At 49.4% G+C, this 15,060-nt stretch overlaps 1 protein-coding gene across 1 annotated transcript in view; it reads left to right on the top strand.

Moving 5' to 3' along the window:
• ECHS1 (enoyl-CoA hydratase, short chain 1) overlaps positions 1-15,060 on the top strand; it is a 298,785-nt gene that overhangs the window by 181,881 nt on the left and 101,844 nt on the right. Inside the window, exons 5-6 of the mRNA XM_069611067.1 lie at positions 4,974-5,078; positions 5,721-5,840. Coding sequence (XP_069467168.1) covers positions 4,974-5,078; positions 5,721-5,840 — 225 coding nt within the window. The remainder of the gene's footprint in view (positions 1-4,973; positions 5,079-5,720; positions 5,841-15,060) is intronic.

The following is a 15,060-nucleotide window of genomic DNA, read 5'->3' as shown; positions in this document are numbered from 1 at the left end:
TGCACGCAGTGACACCCGGACGTGCAGTTTTTGTATGTGTACAGTCAACATGCACCGTGTTGAGGGAAACGCCCCTGCTGACGTGCAGTTTTTTCACGTGCCAAATCACTCCATATCAAGCTGGCCACGCGACAACACACGGAAGACCACGCTCCTGCCCCGAAGGCCATTTTCCTGCCCCCAGAGCCTTGAGCAGCCTTCCACGAGCCATCTGCTGCTGCCTGCTGCCACCGTGCTCTGCAATTTGGTGCCTGCACATCTGCCATCTGCAGGGGTCCAGTTGCAGTGACCACCCCTGCTGGAACAGAAGACTCCCGACTGGTGTTCCATCACTCCATAGCCCAGCCCCAGGACCAAGTTGCCCACCCACACCTGCCTCGGGGGTTGCCATGACCGATACAACACCTTCCGGCACCAGTGGCAACCCCCAGCCAGAGGCGGAGAGCTGCCAGCTTCACGAAGAAGTTGGCATCCTGGTGGAGCGAGTCCTGGGGCATTATGATGCCCTCTTCACACCATCCCGTGCCGACAAGGCAGGATGGAGGAGGATCTGGACGGACATAGTGGGTGCCATCAACGTGGAGGGGGTGGCACCCTGAGACCTGAAACCCGTCCAGAAGCGCTGGGAGGACTACAAGCCCAGGAACCTCAAGAAGGCCCGGCGCTTCTTGGAGGAAGAGAATGCAGTGGGGCCAGCTTACCAACCAGCAGATGATGGTCCTGGAGCGCATTCGCCCAGTGCTTCGCCACCAGATCCTCAGGATGCAGGCCCGTCTAGAGTCGAGTGGTAAGTGGCCATGCATTGCTGTGTGATGCAGTGTGCTGGTAGTCAGCTACTTGCCTTTATGTGTGCCATTGGCCATGTATGGATGGATGTGTGTGTGCAGGGACATCATGGTGCTGCATGTGAGACCAGTCATTCGTGAACCACATGGATGGTGCATGTTACATTGCTACATGCGGGGCAACATGCGGAATGCACACATGAATGCATGCCTATCTCTGTTGTTGGACATGGATAGGGTGTGAGAGATGGGTGCTACTGTCAAGGACATGTATGGTGTACATGTCTGTGTCTGAGTAGCGTGTGTGTGACTTGTAAACGCCATGGATGCATGACACATGTCCGTGACTATGTTGTGATTCACTGAGGCAGCTTAGTCATCCTTGTCTCCACTGTGTCTGGGGTGTACAAGGCCAGATGGATGGATGGATGGAAGTACAGTGATGTGTGTGTGCATGTGATCAGTATGAGCCATGATGCATGTGAGTTTCCAACCACCATCGTATGTTTCAACAGTTCTTTGGACATGAATGCAAATGTTCTTTGCATGCGCCATGCCTGTTACTGAATGTGTGTTGCCTGCACTGACCCATGTGTTGTGGAGGTACATGATGGAAGTGGCGTTTGACAGTGCCACTCGTGCTATTGCTTGCTGTCTATGGGACTATTGTACAGTACCCTGATGCTTGTGTTCTATGTCTCCCTCTACACAGCGGCGAGTGAAGAAGAGGGCGGAGACGGCGCTGTGGAGCAAAGCAGCGGGGATGCCTCCACCGGCCGGCGACGCAAGGCCCAGTCACCCTCCCAGGAATTACCATCATACGGGAGCGAGGGGACTGGTGCTGCGCCTGCCACTACGGCTGCAGCGGAAGGGGTGGGTGAGCCCCCACAGGGGCTTGCAACGGCGGAAGACGGTGTGGAGACATCCAGGTTGGTGGTTTCCACAGAGGAGGAGGAGGCCGCTACTGAGCCGCACATGGGGCCTGGTGGGGGCGATACCACTGGTGCAGTCCAAGGGCAGGAGGCAGCACAGGTCACCGTGGAGGGGCCTGTGCATGTCACTGTCCCTGACATCGTGACTGCAACACCATGCACCAGCAGGGATGCCCCATCCCAGGCCTGTCTGCAGGTAGGAGGAGGTCCACGTCATCTGACACTCCTCTACCTGCGGACGAGGGGACCTGTGACCGTATGGAGACCGTCCTGATTGGTGTTGCGTTGCGCACACGTGACATTTGTGATGACGTGCGTGCTTCCTGGGGGGAGCACACACGTCATCACGAAGAGCTGCGTGCCAACGTGGCCCAGTTGGGAGGGTCCTTGGTCAGGGGTTTCGTACATGTGTCGAGCACTCTGGCGGCCCTCTCCTCTTCTGTGGAGACTATGCGCCAGTCGTTCTCCATGCCGTCTTCCGGCCCAGATGTCACCAGGGCCCCCTGTGGACCTGCCCTGACCAACGCAGCCAGCTCGGTGGAGATGCCATCCCTGCCACAGTCGGGAGTCGGAGGTCCAGCAGGGGTGGACACTACAGCAACTGGACCCCAGCAGTTGGAGGATGTGCCGGCAGCATCGGGCAGGGCACGTGCATGACAGCGCCGGTGGATTCCATCAGTCTGGTTGCCGTGCTGGCAGAGGCAGTTGCGTCGGAGGCAGCGGCAGGCTCAACGTGGGAGGCGTCATGGCTCGGGGCCATAAACGTCAGAGGGGTAGGCATCGGCAGGAGGACCCTGGAATGGGAGTGTCTTCCGTATGGCAGCGGTTGGGCCAGCGGATAGATGCGGAGCGGCGGCGGGCGGAGGAGGCATGGCTCACTATGGTCAGGGCGGAGAACTCCATGCGCAGGGCGCTGAGGCGGGCTGAGTGCCTCGAGGGAATTCGCAGGGAGTTGGAGGTGGACATGGTGTCATCCCTGCGAGACCTCTGGGCCAGGGCCCGCTTCCAGGACGTTGAGCAGGAGTTCGAGGATGCCCTGGCCCGGGAAATCAACTAGTGAGCCGTAGGACTTGCCCACCGCCATTGTATATAGTTATTGTTGGGTTTCATTTATGTTTTTATTTCATTTGGGGCGCTTGGACTATGCCCCACCTTCTTGTTAGTTTTTTTATTGGGTAGTCTTTTTGGTAGGTTTCATTTCAGTAGTTGGGCTCACGGGCCCTGGATTTATTTGTATATAGTTGAATAGTGGATTTATCTTTTTTTTTTTTTTTTTTTTCTCACCATGGAGCAATGGATTTTACTTGTTTCTTTCCCTTTGGATTTGCTTTGTTGGACGGAGACTTTGGCCACATCTTCATTTGGATTTATTTGGATTCTGATTTCATATATTTTAGTAATTTTGGGACATGCTGCATTTTATTTCTTATTTCCATTATTGTGTGCTCTTTTAATTCCCTTCATTTTGTGTTCAATACATTTTTGTTTCGTGCTTCAATTTGTGGTATTCTCTCATTGGTTTCATGCATGTCACAATGTGAGTTTTCACATTCACTGGCACCCAGTGTGTGTGTGTGTGTGTGTGTGTGTTTGTGTGTGATGGACATGTGTTGATGTACATACTTGCCATTTGGGTTGTGTCATGTAATCCACATTTCAATGTGGGTAGGATGGAATACTTTGATGGCTTTTTGGACAGGGATGGCGTGCAGTGGGATTTGGGTGGCCATCAGGCCCATGATTGTGGATCATGATAACGTGTTGGGGGGACATGAGTCGGTGCCTGCTGGCAGGTGCCTGTCACTGCTGGCAGGTGCCTGTCACTGCTGGGTGGGTGGAGCTGCAGGGGGACATGAGTCAGTGCTCACTGGTGCATGGTGACATGTGGGCTGGCTGGGGGGCATACCCAGGGTGGATGGGCTACCTGCGGGGCATGCCCAAGGTGGATGGGCTGCCTGCGGGGTATGGCCAGGGGTGCAGGGTGGTCCCCTGTGGTTTGGGCTGCCTGCAGGGCCTGGGGAGGGGGGGAGGCCACACCTGGGAGGACCCACACTGCCAATTTGCATGTGAAACTCCCAGAAATGCACGTACCCCGCTCACACAAGGCCCATCGCGTGTATAACTTCCTGCGCACCCCCAAAATACACGTATCCCGCTCGCCCAAGACCTATCGCGTGTGAAACTTCCCGCGCAACCCTCAGAATACACGTACCCATCTCGCCCGAGGCCTATCGCGTGTGAAACTTCCTCAGGGGAATGTCATGTTAATGGACGACCCAATACTGAGCCGTAGCCAGGCTGTCAGAATATAGCCGTCTGGTTTCTGGATTATAACTGTCTGGGTCTGTCGGTGACTAACTTGTATATCCTTCAGACTGTGAGGAAATAATCCGTCCAAGATACAGTATGCAAACAAGTTGATTGCCAAGCGTTAGCTGTCATTTTATCAGCATTTTAAAAATTGTGTCCAGCTGCGATTTAATGCTAGAAACTTGGAAAGCACAGGTTGCTTAATTGCTGTTGCTTCATTGTTAAGGGTTAGTGAGGTGGAGGCTCTTTCATCATTGGAGGCTCTTTCATCATGCACCTTGCCTGGTATTCATAAAGCTGTGGCAAGGACTCCTTTTTCTTCCTCGCATGAGGTTCTTTTGTCTTTCCACATCCAGTTAATCGCTATTGATCATTTTGATGTCTCTATCCCTTAGTTTTTAATATAGACAAAAGGATTGAGGCACAAAGAGCTGGTGGGGGGATTAAGGGCTAGAGCTTGGATGCCCTGCGTGCACACCAGCAAGCTCCTATTCAAGGATTGTCTTGTTAACCAAAATATGGTCTGGTACCCTAGTGTACAACAAGGCCATCCCAAAAGTCAGGCTTGAGACCCAGCAGTTCAAGAGGCTCTAAGCGGAGTACTTTGAATATGCTTGTCCTGCATTATTCAAGGGTTACTGCACGTGATATTGGCTTTCTTTTCAGAGAAGCAGTCCCTGTTTCATTGGATAGTGTACAATTCAGTGCAAGGCCTTCTTTTGAATGTCTGTTCTGGCATAGTCCTCCTGTAGAAACCCTGTGTAGCTCTGGCTGTGAGTAGCAACGGAAGCAGAGGTTGGTGGTTGGGAAAAATATTTGGGGTAGTGATCTGACTTACAAGAGCGGTCTAAAATATTGCTTCTCTGCAAGTGGCTGATTGTTTTTCCTCTTGTAGCTTTACCTATGAAATGAATAGGGACTCTATACATCTTTGTTATGATTTCAGGGGCAGGTGGCACTCAGCGTCTCACTAGGGCTGTTGGGAAGTCACTGGCGATGGAGATGGTGCTCACCGGGGATCGTATCTCGGCCCAGGAAGCCAAGGAAGCTGGTAAGGAAATATCTAAATAATAAAGACCTCTGTCGAGGCGTTGAGAGTATGGAGAGGCGCAAGATGGTTTACCATGTTGGAAAATCATAACATTAACATGAAAGGCATCTCTATTGCAGAACTATTAAATATAGATATTCATGCAAACACATCTGTAAGCAGTTTTAGGGTAATTAAGTAAGAATGATGCTGTTGCAGCATGTAATGTAGACTTTTTTGGGGGGTGAAGAGAGTTGGTGGTGGGAGGGGAGGCTGGGGAACCTTACCTCTATCGTCAATTATTGACGCCCATTAGATTTGTTATAGAAGCCCTACACAGGCAGGAATTGTAGGTTTTACTCTTTATCTTAATTGAAGCTCTTCACACAGCTTTTTTAATGCACTGAAGTACTGATTTGCAGTACATCCTTCTGTTCTATTTCAGGTACCTACACGCAGTTCTTCTGATTTCCATCACACTGCTTTCCATCTATTCAAGTTTTGAGAACCTTCTACATTTTTCCCATTGCACACCACTCCCTACTTGCGGCACTCCCTGCTGTCCGCTCTATGAGACCTACACAACTTTGCATTGCAACTGTTTTAAAATCTGCATTCCCTCCTTTACAGTAAACTGTGTAATACATTGGTGTTTTATGGCAGGTCTTGTTAGCAAGGTTTTTCCGGTTGAAAAGCTTGTTGAAGAAGCTGTCGCCTGTGGGGAGAAGATTGCCAACCATTCCAAGCTGGTGGTATCGATGGCCAAGGAGGCGGTGAATGGCTGTAAGTAAAGCAATCTGGATTAATGAATTGAGACTCAAAGTTTAGAAGCAGTTTCCAAGTTTTTGATTGGTTTGGTCTGCATTGGTCCTGTCCAGTGGAGTGTGAGCTTCATTCTTCCCCCTAGCACATTGTTCCAGCTCTCCAAAACGTTTCTTTATAATGAATGCATTCTGCCCACATGTTTCTCACCTTTTGAAAAGACAAGTCGCACATGCCAGAGTGCCACTCAGTAACCATCAATGAAGTTTACCTCCATTTCAGAACCACGTGAGCAAGGCATTGTGGGTGTGTAAATTTGTCTTAAAGGGCAGTGCTATTTTATACATTATGTAACCCGTCCGACATTTCTCAAGGCTACTGACAACTGTATACCTGTTTTTTTTATTGGGATCATCAGTACAGTATATTCTGACAACCTTGTAGTTTTGGCGTGTTTAACAAACACCAGTAAAGTTATGGTGGGTTTAAAAAGGCTTGAGAAAAACAAAACTTTCACCTGAAATGTGAAAATAGATTGTCATTTGAGCCCAGTCACACATGCCACCCAGTAACCATCCCTGGAAGTTCACCACCAGTTCTGAAGCCACACCGCCAAGGAATTGTAGGTATGCAAAAAGATTTGCATTTGGGCCACGTTACAAGTAGCTGCTCTTATTCCCTTCGCTTAGTTACTTTGTTTCTGTGCCCAATATGACTTAAATGCATGCATGTATGCTTGAAAGTTCCTCTCAAGGCAGTTTGGAAGCACATCTCAAAGGTCTTCATAGCACTGCTTAAATCAGGGTCTCATTAACCCCTTTGATGCGATTAGAACTTCTACGATGCAAAATGCCAAAAGGGATGTCGAGGGAGCAAGAGGACTGGGGGAGAAATCTACATTGCTGTTTTCAAGAAGAAAGACCATACTCTGATTTTAGACACATTGTTTTTGATGAGCTGTGGTGGATTAGACGAGTAAGACATTGCTGAGAACCCTCTTGGAAACCACTGGTTTCTGAATTCCATAATGACTGCCATTTGAGCATGTCGATGGAACTAGAATTTCTCGCCGACTCTGTGTGCCCTTTGGATTATTTCAGTTTCTTAGCTGCCATCGTGACATGGGTAATTGGTACGCGGACCGAGATTGCCCCTTCATTGCACGAGGTTAATAAGCTTATCAACATTTTGGAGCTTGACTCCAAAGCTGAGGTGCTGCTGTTTTTTAGCAAGGCGCTGACTGGGACTGACCTTGCTTTGTGAGGGAAGTGCTCCCCTTGCCTGGTCGTCAGTAAAAAGAATGTGAAAATGCACACGCTGGCCACAGACTGCCCATTCTACTCCAGAGAGTCTAGTTGGTTTGGCTTCTAGTAGAACTTTCAAGCTCAGTAAGTTTGCTTTTTTTCCATCTTGATCAGAAGTTTAGAAAAAAGAACTAGAGAAGCATTGAACAGGATAATGTTCACTTAGGCATCCTTGGATTTCATTAATGCTAATCCATCTGAACTCTGATCTGATAGACACACTCTGTGTGATGGGGCAATCCAACATGCAAGAAGAAATCAAAAGTACTTCAGAGAATGAATTGTGTGAGATGCAGGACAAAGTTAAAATACATCTGAGAACTGGTCTTTATACTATAGACTCAATTTGCCAATCAAAAGCCACTTGTTTGGTAACTAAGCTCAGAAGCAGGGTTTGCACATCCATTTTCTGGAGAGGAGGGCTATAGAATTAACCCTTTTTGCTATCTTTCTGACCATATTTGCTGGGTGCAGGGGGGTGTGTTTGCTAATCTTAAGACTCAACATCCCAATGCATTACCTCACAAGTAACGCAGTGCGGCTTCCCTCCCTTTTGGGTAGGATGTCCTCCTGGTTATGGGCCCTGGCAGAGAGTCCCTTCTCAGTGCACCTTCTTGGAAAAAAGAATGTTGTCATTGCAGGATGTTATGTTCCATGAATGTGAATTGGACCAGGAAGTCGTGAGCATTTAGGGTTACCTGAAGTCCAGCTGTTTGGCACTAGCCAGACCTTTGCGCCCCTGTTCTGCTACAGACCGTTTCCCATCAGATGGTGTTTGTGGGATGCACAGGTTGTAGAATGGATATTTGATCTTGTCCATGCCTTTGCTCCAGTTCATTTCTCTCATCTTTTGATGGTGAGCAAGTCAAGTTGGATGTGATCTTTGTAGCCTCAGACTCTGACAGGTCCAGGAACATTGTATACCATTTCCTCATCAATTTGTCCTTCAGGGATCTTCTATCCCCTGTAGAAAGATGCCAACAAGGGACACTCTGCAAGTGAACACCCCAACGTTATGCCGGTAGTCCACTGTTTTTCAAATGTGAGAAACCAAGAAATGTCACCAATGGACCAGGCCGTAGGGTCCAAGTTCCTTTAGCCTTCCTCAGCTTCTGGACTTGCAGGTGCATCAGAAAAAAGCCCTTGCATAGACCCTAGTCAAAACGTCTACTGATTCAGTCATAGCCTCACACCATGGACTCTTCCGCCCATTCCTTGAACTGGCAGTGGGTGGAATCGTGTAGCTATGAATGGTGGGTGTCCTCGAATGCCCCAATCCTATCCAGAAATTACTTGAAAGGGTTGCTGCTCCATTCACCTTCCAATAAAAAAAAGCCCATAGTTTGGGATTGGGATATAAAAGGAAGAGATGACCTAATCTGTTTTTTTTTTCTTCCATTCTCCTGAGGAGCTCTGCATGGAAGCGTCCATTTGAGTATATTAAGAACCCCCCAAAAACTACAAAAAGCCAATTGTGAGAAGAGGATACAACGAAGACTAACAATTTAAAACACCAAAGCCCTGAGAAACCAATTACAAGCTGCCAAGCTTATTGTGAGGGAACAATAAAGCCACTATTAAGAATTTGTCCCAACCCTCCCTTTGTACACCCTCTGTTAACAAGTGGTGGCAGTTTTGGGATAGAGAATGCCATTTTGACGAATCCCAGGGTATTGCCACATCTTCCATAGGTGAGGCCCCTTTCCATGTGGTCAAGGAGGTGAGGCCGCTACCGATGGTCCCCCTGAGGGTGGTACTCGGTGGATCTCATGGGAGGGACAATCCCTCATGGGATTAATAGCCCTGGGAGAATGCAGTATTCATCCACATATTGATGTACCTACCTCCCTTAACCCCCACTCGGGTACCTCTGGTACCGAACACCAATATGTTATGGTTTAGCAGAGGACATCCTTACAAAGGACTGAGACGAGGAAGACAGACTCATCCAAACCTGATTCAAAAGATGACTGACGGAAGATGAAGCAAGGAGGATTGTAGATAAACTGGGAAGGACTGACGTTGTGGTGGAACAGCCAGCCACGGAGGAGCCTGAGAACTGGGAGACTGGGGCACGGACTGCCACAGGTGCCTGAGAGGTCTTCACGAGACGGACCTGATCGGTGGCAGGGACACAGTCAGACAAGGGCAGCGCAACCAGGAAGAGTGACACAGACAGCAGAAGGCGAGAGAAAAGACGCTGCAGAGAGTCCACTGAGCACGGCAGGAGTGAAGAAGCTTCGCTCGACTCCCGAAGTAGGGAAAGGGCCAGGCTTGTCAGGGGACCACCAAAGGAAGCTAATTATCATTTCCCGAACAGCACAAAGGGTTGAAAGAGACCTTGTGCAAAAAAATACGACCGTTGCAAACCCGAAGATTACAAGGGGATGAGAGAGGTAGCAATCAAACAGACATGAACATTATAAATCCAATGAGAACCTCCCGAAAGCACAAGGGGGTGAAAAGGACCTCATGCAATATAATACAAAATTGACAGACTTTATGAAAACACCCTGAGGATTACAAGGGGATGAAAAAGGAAACGTACAAACGTTATAAGCTCAGTAAGAACATCCCGAAGAGCACACAATGGTGAGAAAGAACTTGCAATACTTTGCGAACTGTGTGAAGTGGACAAACCTCTCCCAACGGACATGAGAATGGAAACCAGGTCATACCGTCGGATAACAACATTGGAAGTACACCTAGGTGGGGCAGTACCTGGCAGGAGAGTACACTAGGTCTATCCAAGTGTACTAGATAACGAAGGGACAGGGATCCTGCCAAGCCAAAGGAACAGGGTCTGGGACCCAGATGAAAGCGGGAAAAGCCCAACAGTGGAGTATATAAGGGCAGAGGACCTACATCTAAATGCAGAAGAATTATAACCAGTGTGCTGGATCCCAAAACACGAATATCAAGGAAAGTGAAACTTGTGGAAGTCAAGTCTGGCAGGCGAGCAAACAAGCTTGATACCTTATTAAAAAGTCTACAGTGAGGTCTGGTAAGTTAGTGAACCAGACCGGACAAGAGACCGGGAAGGAACATCTTTGTGCTACGAATTGGGGGAATAATTCCTGTGAGGATCTTTCAGGAAAGTTGTTTTTTTGCAAATAGAAGGCGCCAAGAACCCAGGAACAAGTTCCCCCAGGAGACCGGGTAACTGAGTCACATGTTCTGTAATTGAACTTGTGAACATTTGACCTTTATATACTGTTGGCAGAAGAACTGCATGTGGGTGTCAACCTCCATAACTGGAGAGGTCTCATTCTGGAAACAAGAAAACACCAATTTTTCCTTTATTTAGAAAGAAAGTGTAAGGAATGGAAAGAGTATTAGACACAGGACGGTGGACATTTTTATTTTGACAAACATCTTGATTGAGTCCATAGTATTCTTTTTGTTGAGGCAGGGGAACCTCATATTGGTTAGAACTAGTTGGGGCTTTCCCCAACCTTCTTTTACTTTGAATAAAAAGCTTGCAAACCACAAAAATGCCACAAGTGTTTCCTTCTTCTGCACCCTTACACTATCGAAGGGCTAATGTAGGCATTTGCGGGTAGACCACAGCAGTCTCAACAGGCATACCAGCTACAGAGACCGCAAGTGTGAGTGAATCGCAAGGAGTTCCAACTGTCCATCCAATTCCAGGGAGGGAAAGTGACTAACCATGATGCACATAAGGAGGTCCTTTACAATTGACGGAGTTGGTTGCCTCCACCAAACATATTTCAGTTCTTCACCCCTGGAGAAGATCCTGCTTCCTTCTTTGTGAGCTTAGGAAGGATCACCGGAACGCTTTAAGGCTGCATGAAAAGTAGCGGCAATATCTTGCTCCTCGGACGAATGGTAGGTATTCGCCCCTTCTCCCTGTGATGCTAGAGAAGTGAGCCTAATCTGCAAAAACCTTCCTAGGGGTCGAGGCAAGTGGGCCTCACCAGGGAGACTTCCCCTTTGGGGACAAGGACTCCTGTTCACCAACACATTTAAATGCATACATGGGAACACCTGTAGAGGCCAAGATAAGCCTAAGAATGTGGCATTCTTGTCTTGGGCTAAATGCAATACAAGAATAAACCCAATGGCATGAGAAAAGGAAGATGTCGCTTTAATGTGAGATGCATATTTAACTGTGCTGATGAGTAAGAGGATAGAAGAACCTGATGCTCAGGGAAAGCCCCCTGAAATCATTACGCTGGCAGGATGTGAAGCACAAGCTAGCCGCAGAGCACGCAACTTGTGCAAAGAGAGGGACAGAACGAGACGCTGGAGAACCTGTGTGCAGATGCAGGGTCGACTGAGGGAGAGACAAACAACCCAGTGGTGGCGTGACCACGAGCTGGATGTGGTGGGCAGGACGCCCCAAGAACAACGCTGATGCTGCCCATGAGGAAGCGATGCTTGCTTCCAACCAGCAGCACCAGTGCGGAAAAGGAATCTATTGCGGACTCGAGCGTGAATGCAAGAAGTTGACAGAACAGTCCCGAGCAAGAGCTGAGCCCAACCACCGGCCCTTACCAAGTAAGAGGTACCTGGGGGACTGGGAGAAGCGGAAGGCCCACAGGATATCGCTGTCACTCTTGAGAAAACGAATCCCAGTCACACTAACAAGAATGGGAGTTGGAGACAAATAATATAAGTGATAAGAGAGAGGAAAGACATATTATATGAAGCAGTCACATTGTCCCAGTACATAGGGCAAGTTGTCAAGTGCATAACGTAGTCAAGTAAGAAGGGAAAAGCCTAGAAGAGAATGGCAGTGTTGATACAGGTATTGTATGACAAATAAGCAAAGAGAAACTGAACCCAGAGGTGGAAAGCCTAGAAGAGGTGCTTAATCAATACGGCAGGGATATAACCAGTCAGATCAGAGACATTCTAAGACTGAGGACTGATGATAATAGAATCTTAGACCGGGGCAGAGGAAAACTAACTAGGTCTACTTAAGTTAGTTAACATAAGTGGCGGGCCAGATAGTATAGTTTGGACGGAGCATATATTTTCTTTTTGACTTTGACGACGGATGAGCATGTTTAGTCTCTTTAGATGGGTAGGGTACTCCCTTTAGTGATGGGGAAAGTTAGGCCTTCTACTTATAATTTTCATTAAACTTAATTAAATCATGTCATCCAAGTGTCCGAATCCTCGTTCCAATCGGCCATGCTTTCCTATTAGCTAGAGCTATGCACAAAGTCTACCACGCTGCCAACCTTCCCTGTGACACGTCCTACATGGCTATCAAAAAAGCAAGTGTAGAATGACAGATTTGATAAAGCCTATTGACAATGATTCGCTAAAACAGAATTGGGTGACGGAGAAATTGCACATGATCTATATACTACAGGATCAAAGACCTTGGATATTAATGGCTATAGACCCCACCAGTTCACTTCAAGTGGCAGGGAACAATTTCTGGAATCCTTGCCTAGATGGATTTATCGATGGGTGAGGCTACACCACAGGCCTCGCTTCAACAAAGCTATCAACATATAATCCCCATTTCGAAGGTATTGTGTCCTCCAACGTATTCCACATCTATGACCTCTAATGTCCACAGCTGTGCACTTCGGAAACTTTTCAGCAGAGGGCGTCTTCCGTCGATGGCGTCGAGCCGATGTCCCTCGCGGGCCTCCGTCAAAGGTCGATGTCACCGGATGTTATAATATAGGATGCACAGAGCCTGTTGCCTCAGTTCCGTTTTTTCCAACAGCGAACGTGTATAGCTTCTTGAAACTTGGCGCGCCTCGTGTGTATCATCGACTTTATGATGTCGATTTCTTCGACCCCCTCAGAGTCCAAGGTCCGGGTTCAAGACTTGCCGGGACTGCAAGTCCAAGATGTCGTTGACCGACCCGCACCGTATTTGTTTATGGTGTGAGTTGCACGACACCGACGACTGCTCGAAATGCCAGTCTCTAACCGCCAAGGCCTTGCGTGAAAGGAAGGGTAAGCTCAAGGTAGGTAGGGGGCCCTCGAAGTCCCGTAAGTCCGGATCGAAGTCTAGGGTTTCCACCGACCACTCGAGGGGCGACTCTCTGCATCGGGAGGAGGCTTGAGGTTCTCGGCCCGAGTGGTTCCCACCATTCCTCATCCTCGTGGCACTCCAGGAAGCGCTGGCACTGGTTGCCTTCCCCGTCCTCCTCAGGGGATGGTGCTGTGCGTAAGGTAGCCTGTCCCACGAAGTCCTCGACTTCGGAGGAGTGGGCGGCTTTTAAAGAGCAAATGATGGTGATTTTTCAGTTGCTAGGCATGGTTCCTGTCGCGCCTTCTCACAAAGCCGGCAGAGAACGCTCTCGAACCGCGACTCGCACGGGGATCCCTGGAGGTCCCGTGTGGACAAGAGCAGTCGCAAGAGTGTCCAGGTCTCGGTCCTCGTCCCCAGCGAGATCGTTGCGGCTTGTGGAGGTATCGACGCAGGCGTCGACTCGTTCGGCGCCGGGTCAGTCGGACTCGGACGATGCTGTATCGTCCTATGAGCCCACGCATGTTATGGTGTTGACGCCGAAGGTCTCGTATCGGCACCCACAGCGCAGATTCCGGCGTCGAGGCCCTCTGCGCTTTTTGGGTGTAATGTGTCTGGAGAGTTTCCTGAGGAGGTGGATATGCCTAGGAAGGCTTCCTCGAAGTCTGGGAGGCCGGTATTGGGCCCCAGGCCCGCTTCTGTCACTTTGGCTGGATTTCCCAGACCTTTGGCTGACATTTTTGAAGAGGGGGAAAGGTTGGAGATTGTAGACCCTGCTTCTCAGCTGAGGATCCGGGATTGTTTGGTGACAGTCCCTTGGAGGAGTTGAGGCAGACCCTCCATGATGCCAGTGGCCTGGCCACTTCTCCGGAAGTTGAGTTTGGTAGGCCTGAGCCGGGGGCTCATGCAGACTCTTCCTACAGGCGGCTCATGTCTAGGGTCTCCGTATACCTGGGGTGGTCCAGTCCTCCTGAGTATTTTATTCAGGATGACCTTACTGACCTCTTGGACCAAGGTCCCCCCTCTGACCCAGTATTGCCCTTTCATCTTGCGTTGCAAAAAAGGTTGTCATCGGCTTGTCAGGCCCCAGAATCGCTTCCAGCAGTCAATAAGAATTTGTCGAAAAAGTACTGCCCATCTGTTAGCGACCCCAGCTATTTGTCTAGTCAACCCACTCCTGAGAGTTTGGTGGTTCCGGCGGCTACGTCCACCTCGAGGCAGCAGGCATACCCTACCATCCCTCCGGATAGGGATGACGCACGCTTCAACAGATGGGCTCGGAAGGTCTTTTCTTCAGGGAGCATGGCACTGAAAGCTGTCAACTCCACATGTGCCTTGGCTTGGCAAGATTTACACACACTCTGTGGAACTGTGCTTCCTTAGCGGCTGAGCATATTCCCTAGGGGGAGGAAAGGGATGGCTTGCTAGCCCTCGTGCGTGACGGCAAGGATGCTATGTGTGACTCCCTTCAGTCGGGTTTGGACACGGCAGACTGTCAGCCGGTCCATGGCTGCGAGCACCGTTCTACGCAGGTTTGCGTGGTTGATGAAGTCAGGGTTTGCTCCTGATGTGCAAGCCTGTCATCTGAACATGCCCTTTGATGGTGTTCATTTATTTGGCAGCAAGGCTGACAAGATCCTTCAAAGGTTGCAGACCTCCAAAGCTGCAGCAAAGTCTTTGAGCGCTGCAGTACATCAACCTCTGCCTTTTCGTCCTAGGGGACAGCAATGGAGGGGAGGTTCCTTTCGTTTCTACTCCTCTTTTGGTAGATCGAGAGGAGCCGCCAGTCCAAGGGGCCAGCGTAAGAGTACCCGTGGTGGACGGTGAACTCGTGGTGCCAAAGCCACTCGGGCAGTTGCCTCTTTTGCCTTCCAGCACTGCCACAGCCGCTCCAGCTCAGTCATGAGTCCATGTCCCATGGTTCGCCGGTTGGGGGCAGACTTGCGCAGCATCTTGGAGAATGGCGTGCCATTAC

The sequence above is a fragment of the Ambystoma mexicanum genome, chromosome 8 (assembly GCF_040938575.1).
Source record: "Ambystoma mexicanum isolate Mex_15411 chromosome 8, UKY_AmexF1_1, whole genome shotgun sequence".
NCBI classification, from domain to species: domain Eukaryota; kingdom Metazoa; phylum Chordata; class Amphibia; order Caudata; family Ambystomatidae; genus Ambystoma; species Ambystoma mexicanum.
The sequence above is the reverse complement of the archived record's forward strand: the minus strand, read 5'-3'. Positions and strand labels throughout refer to the sequence as shown.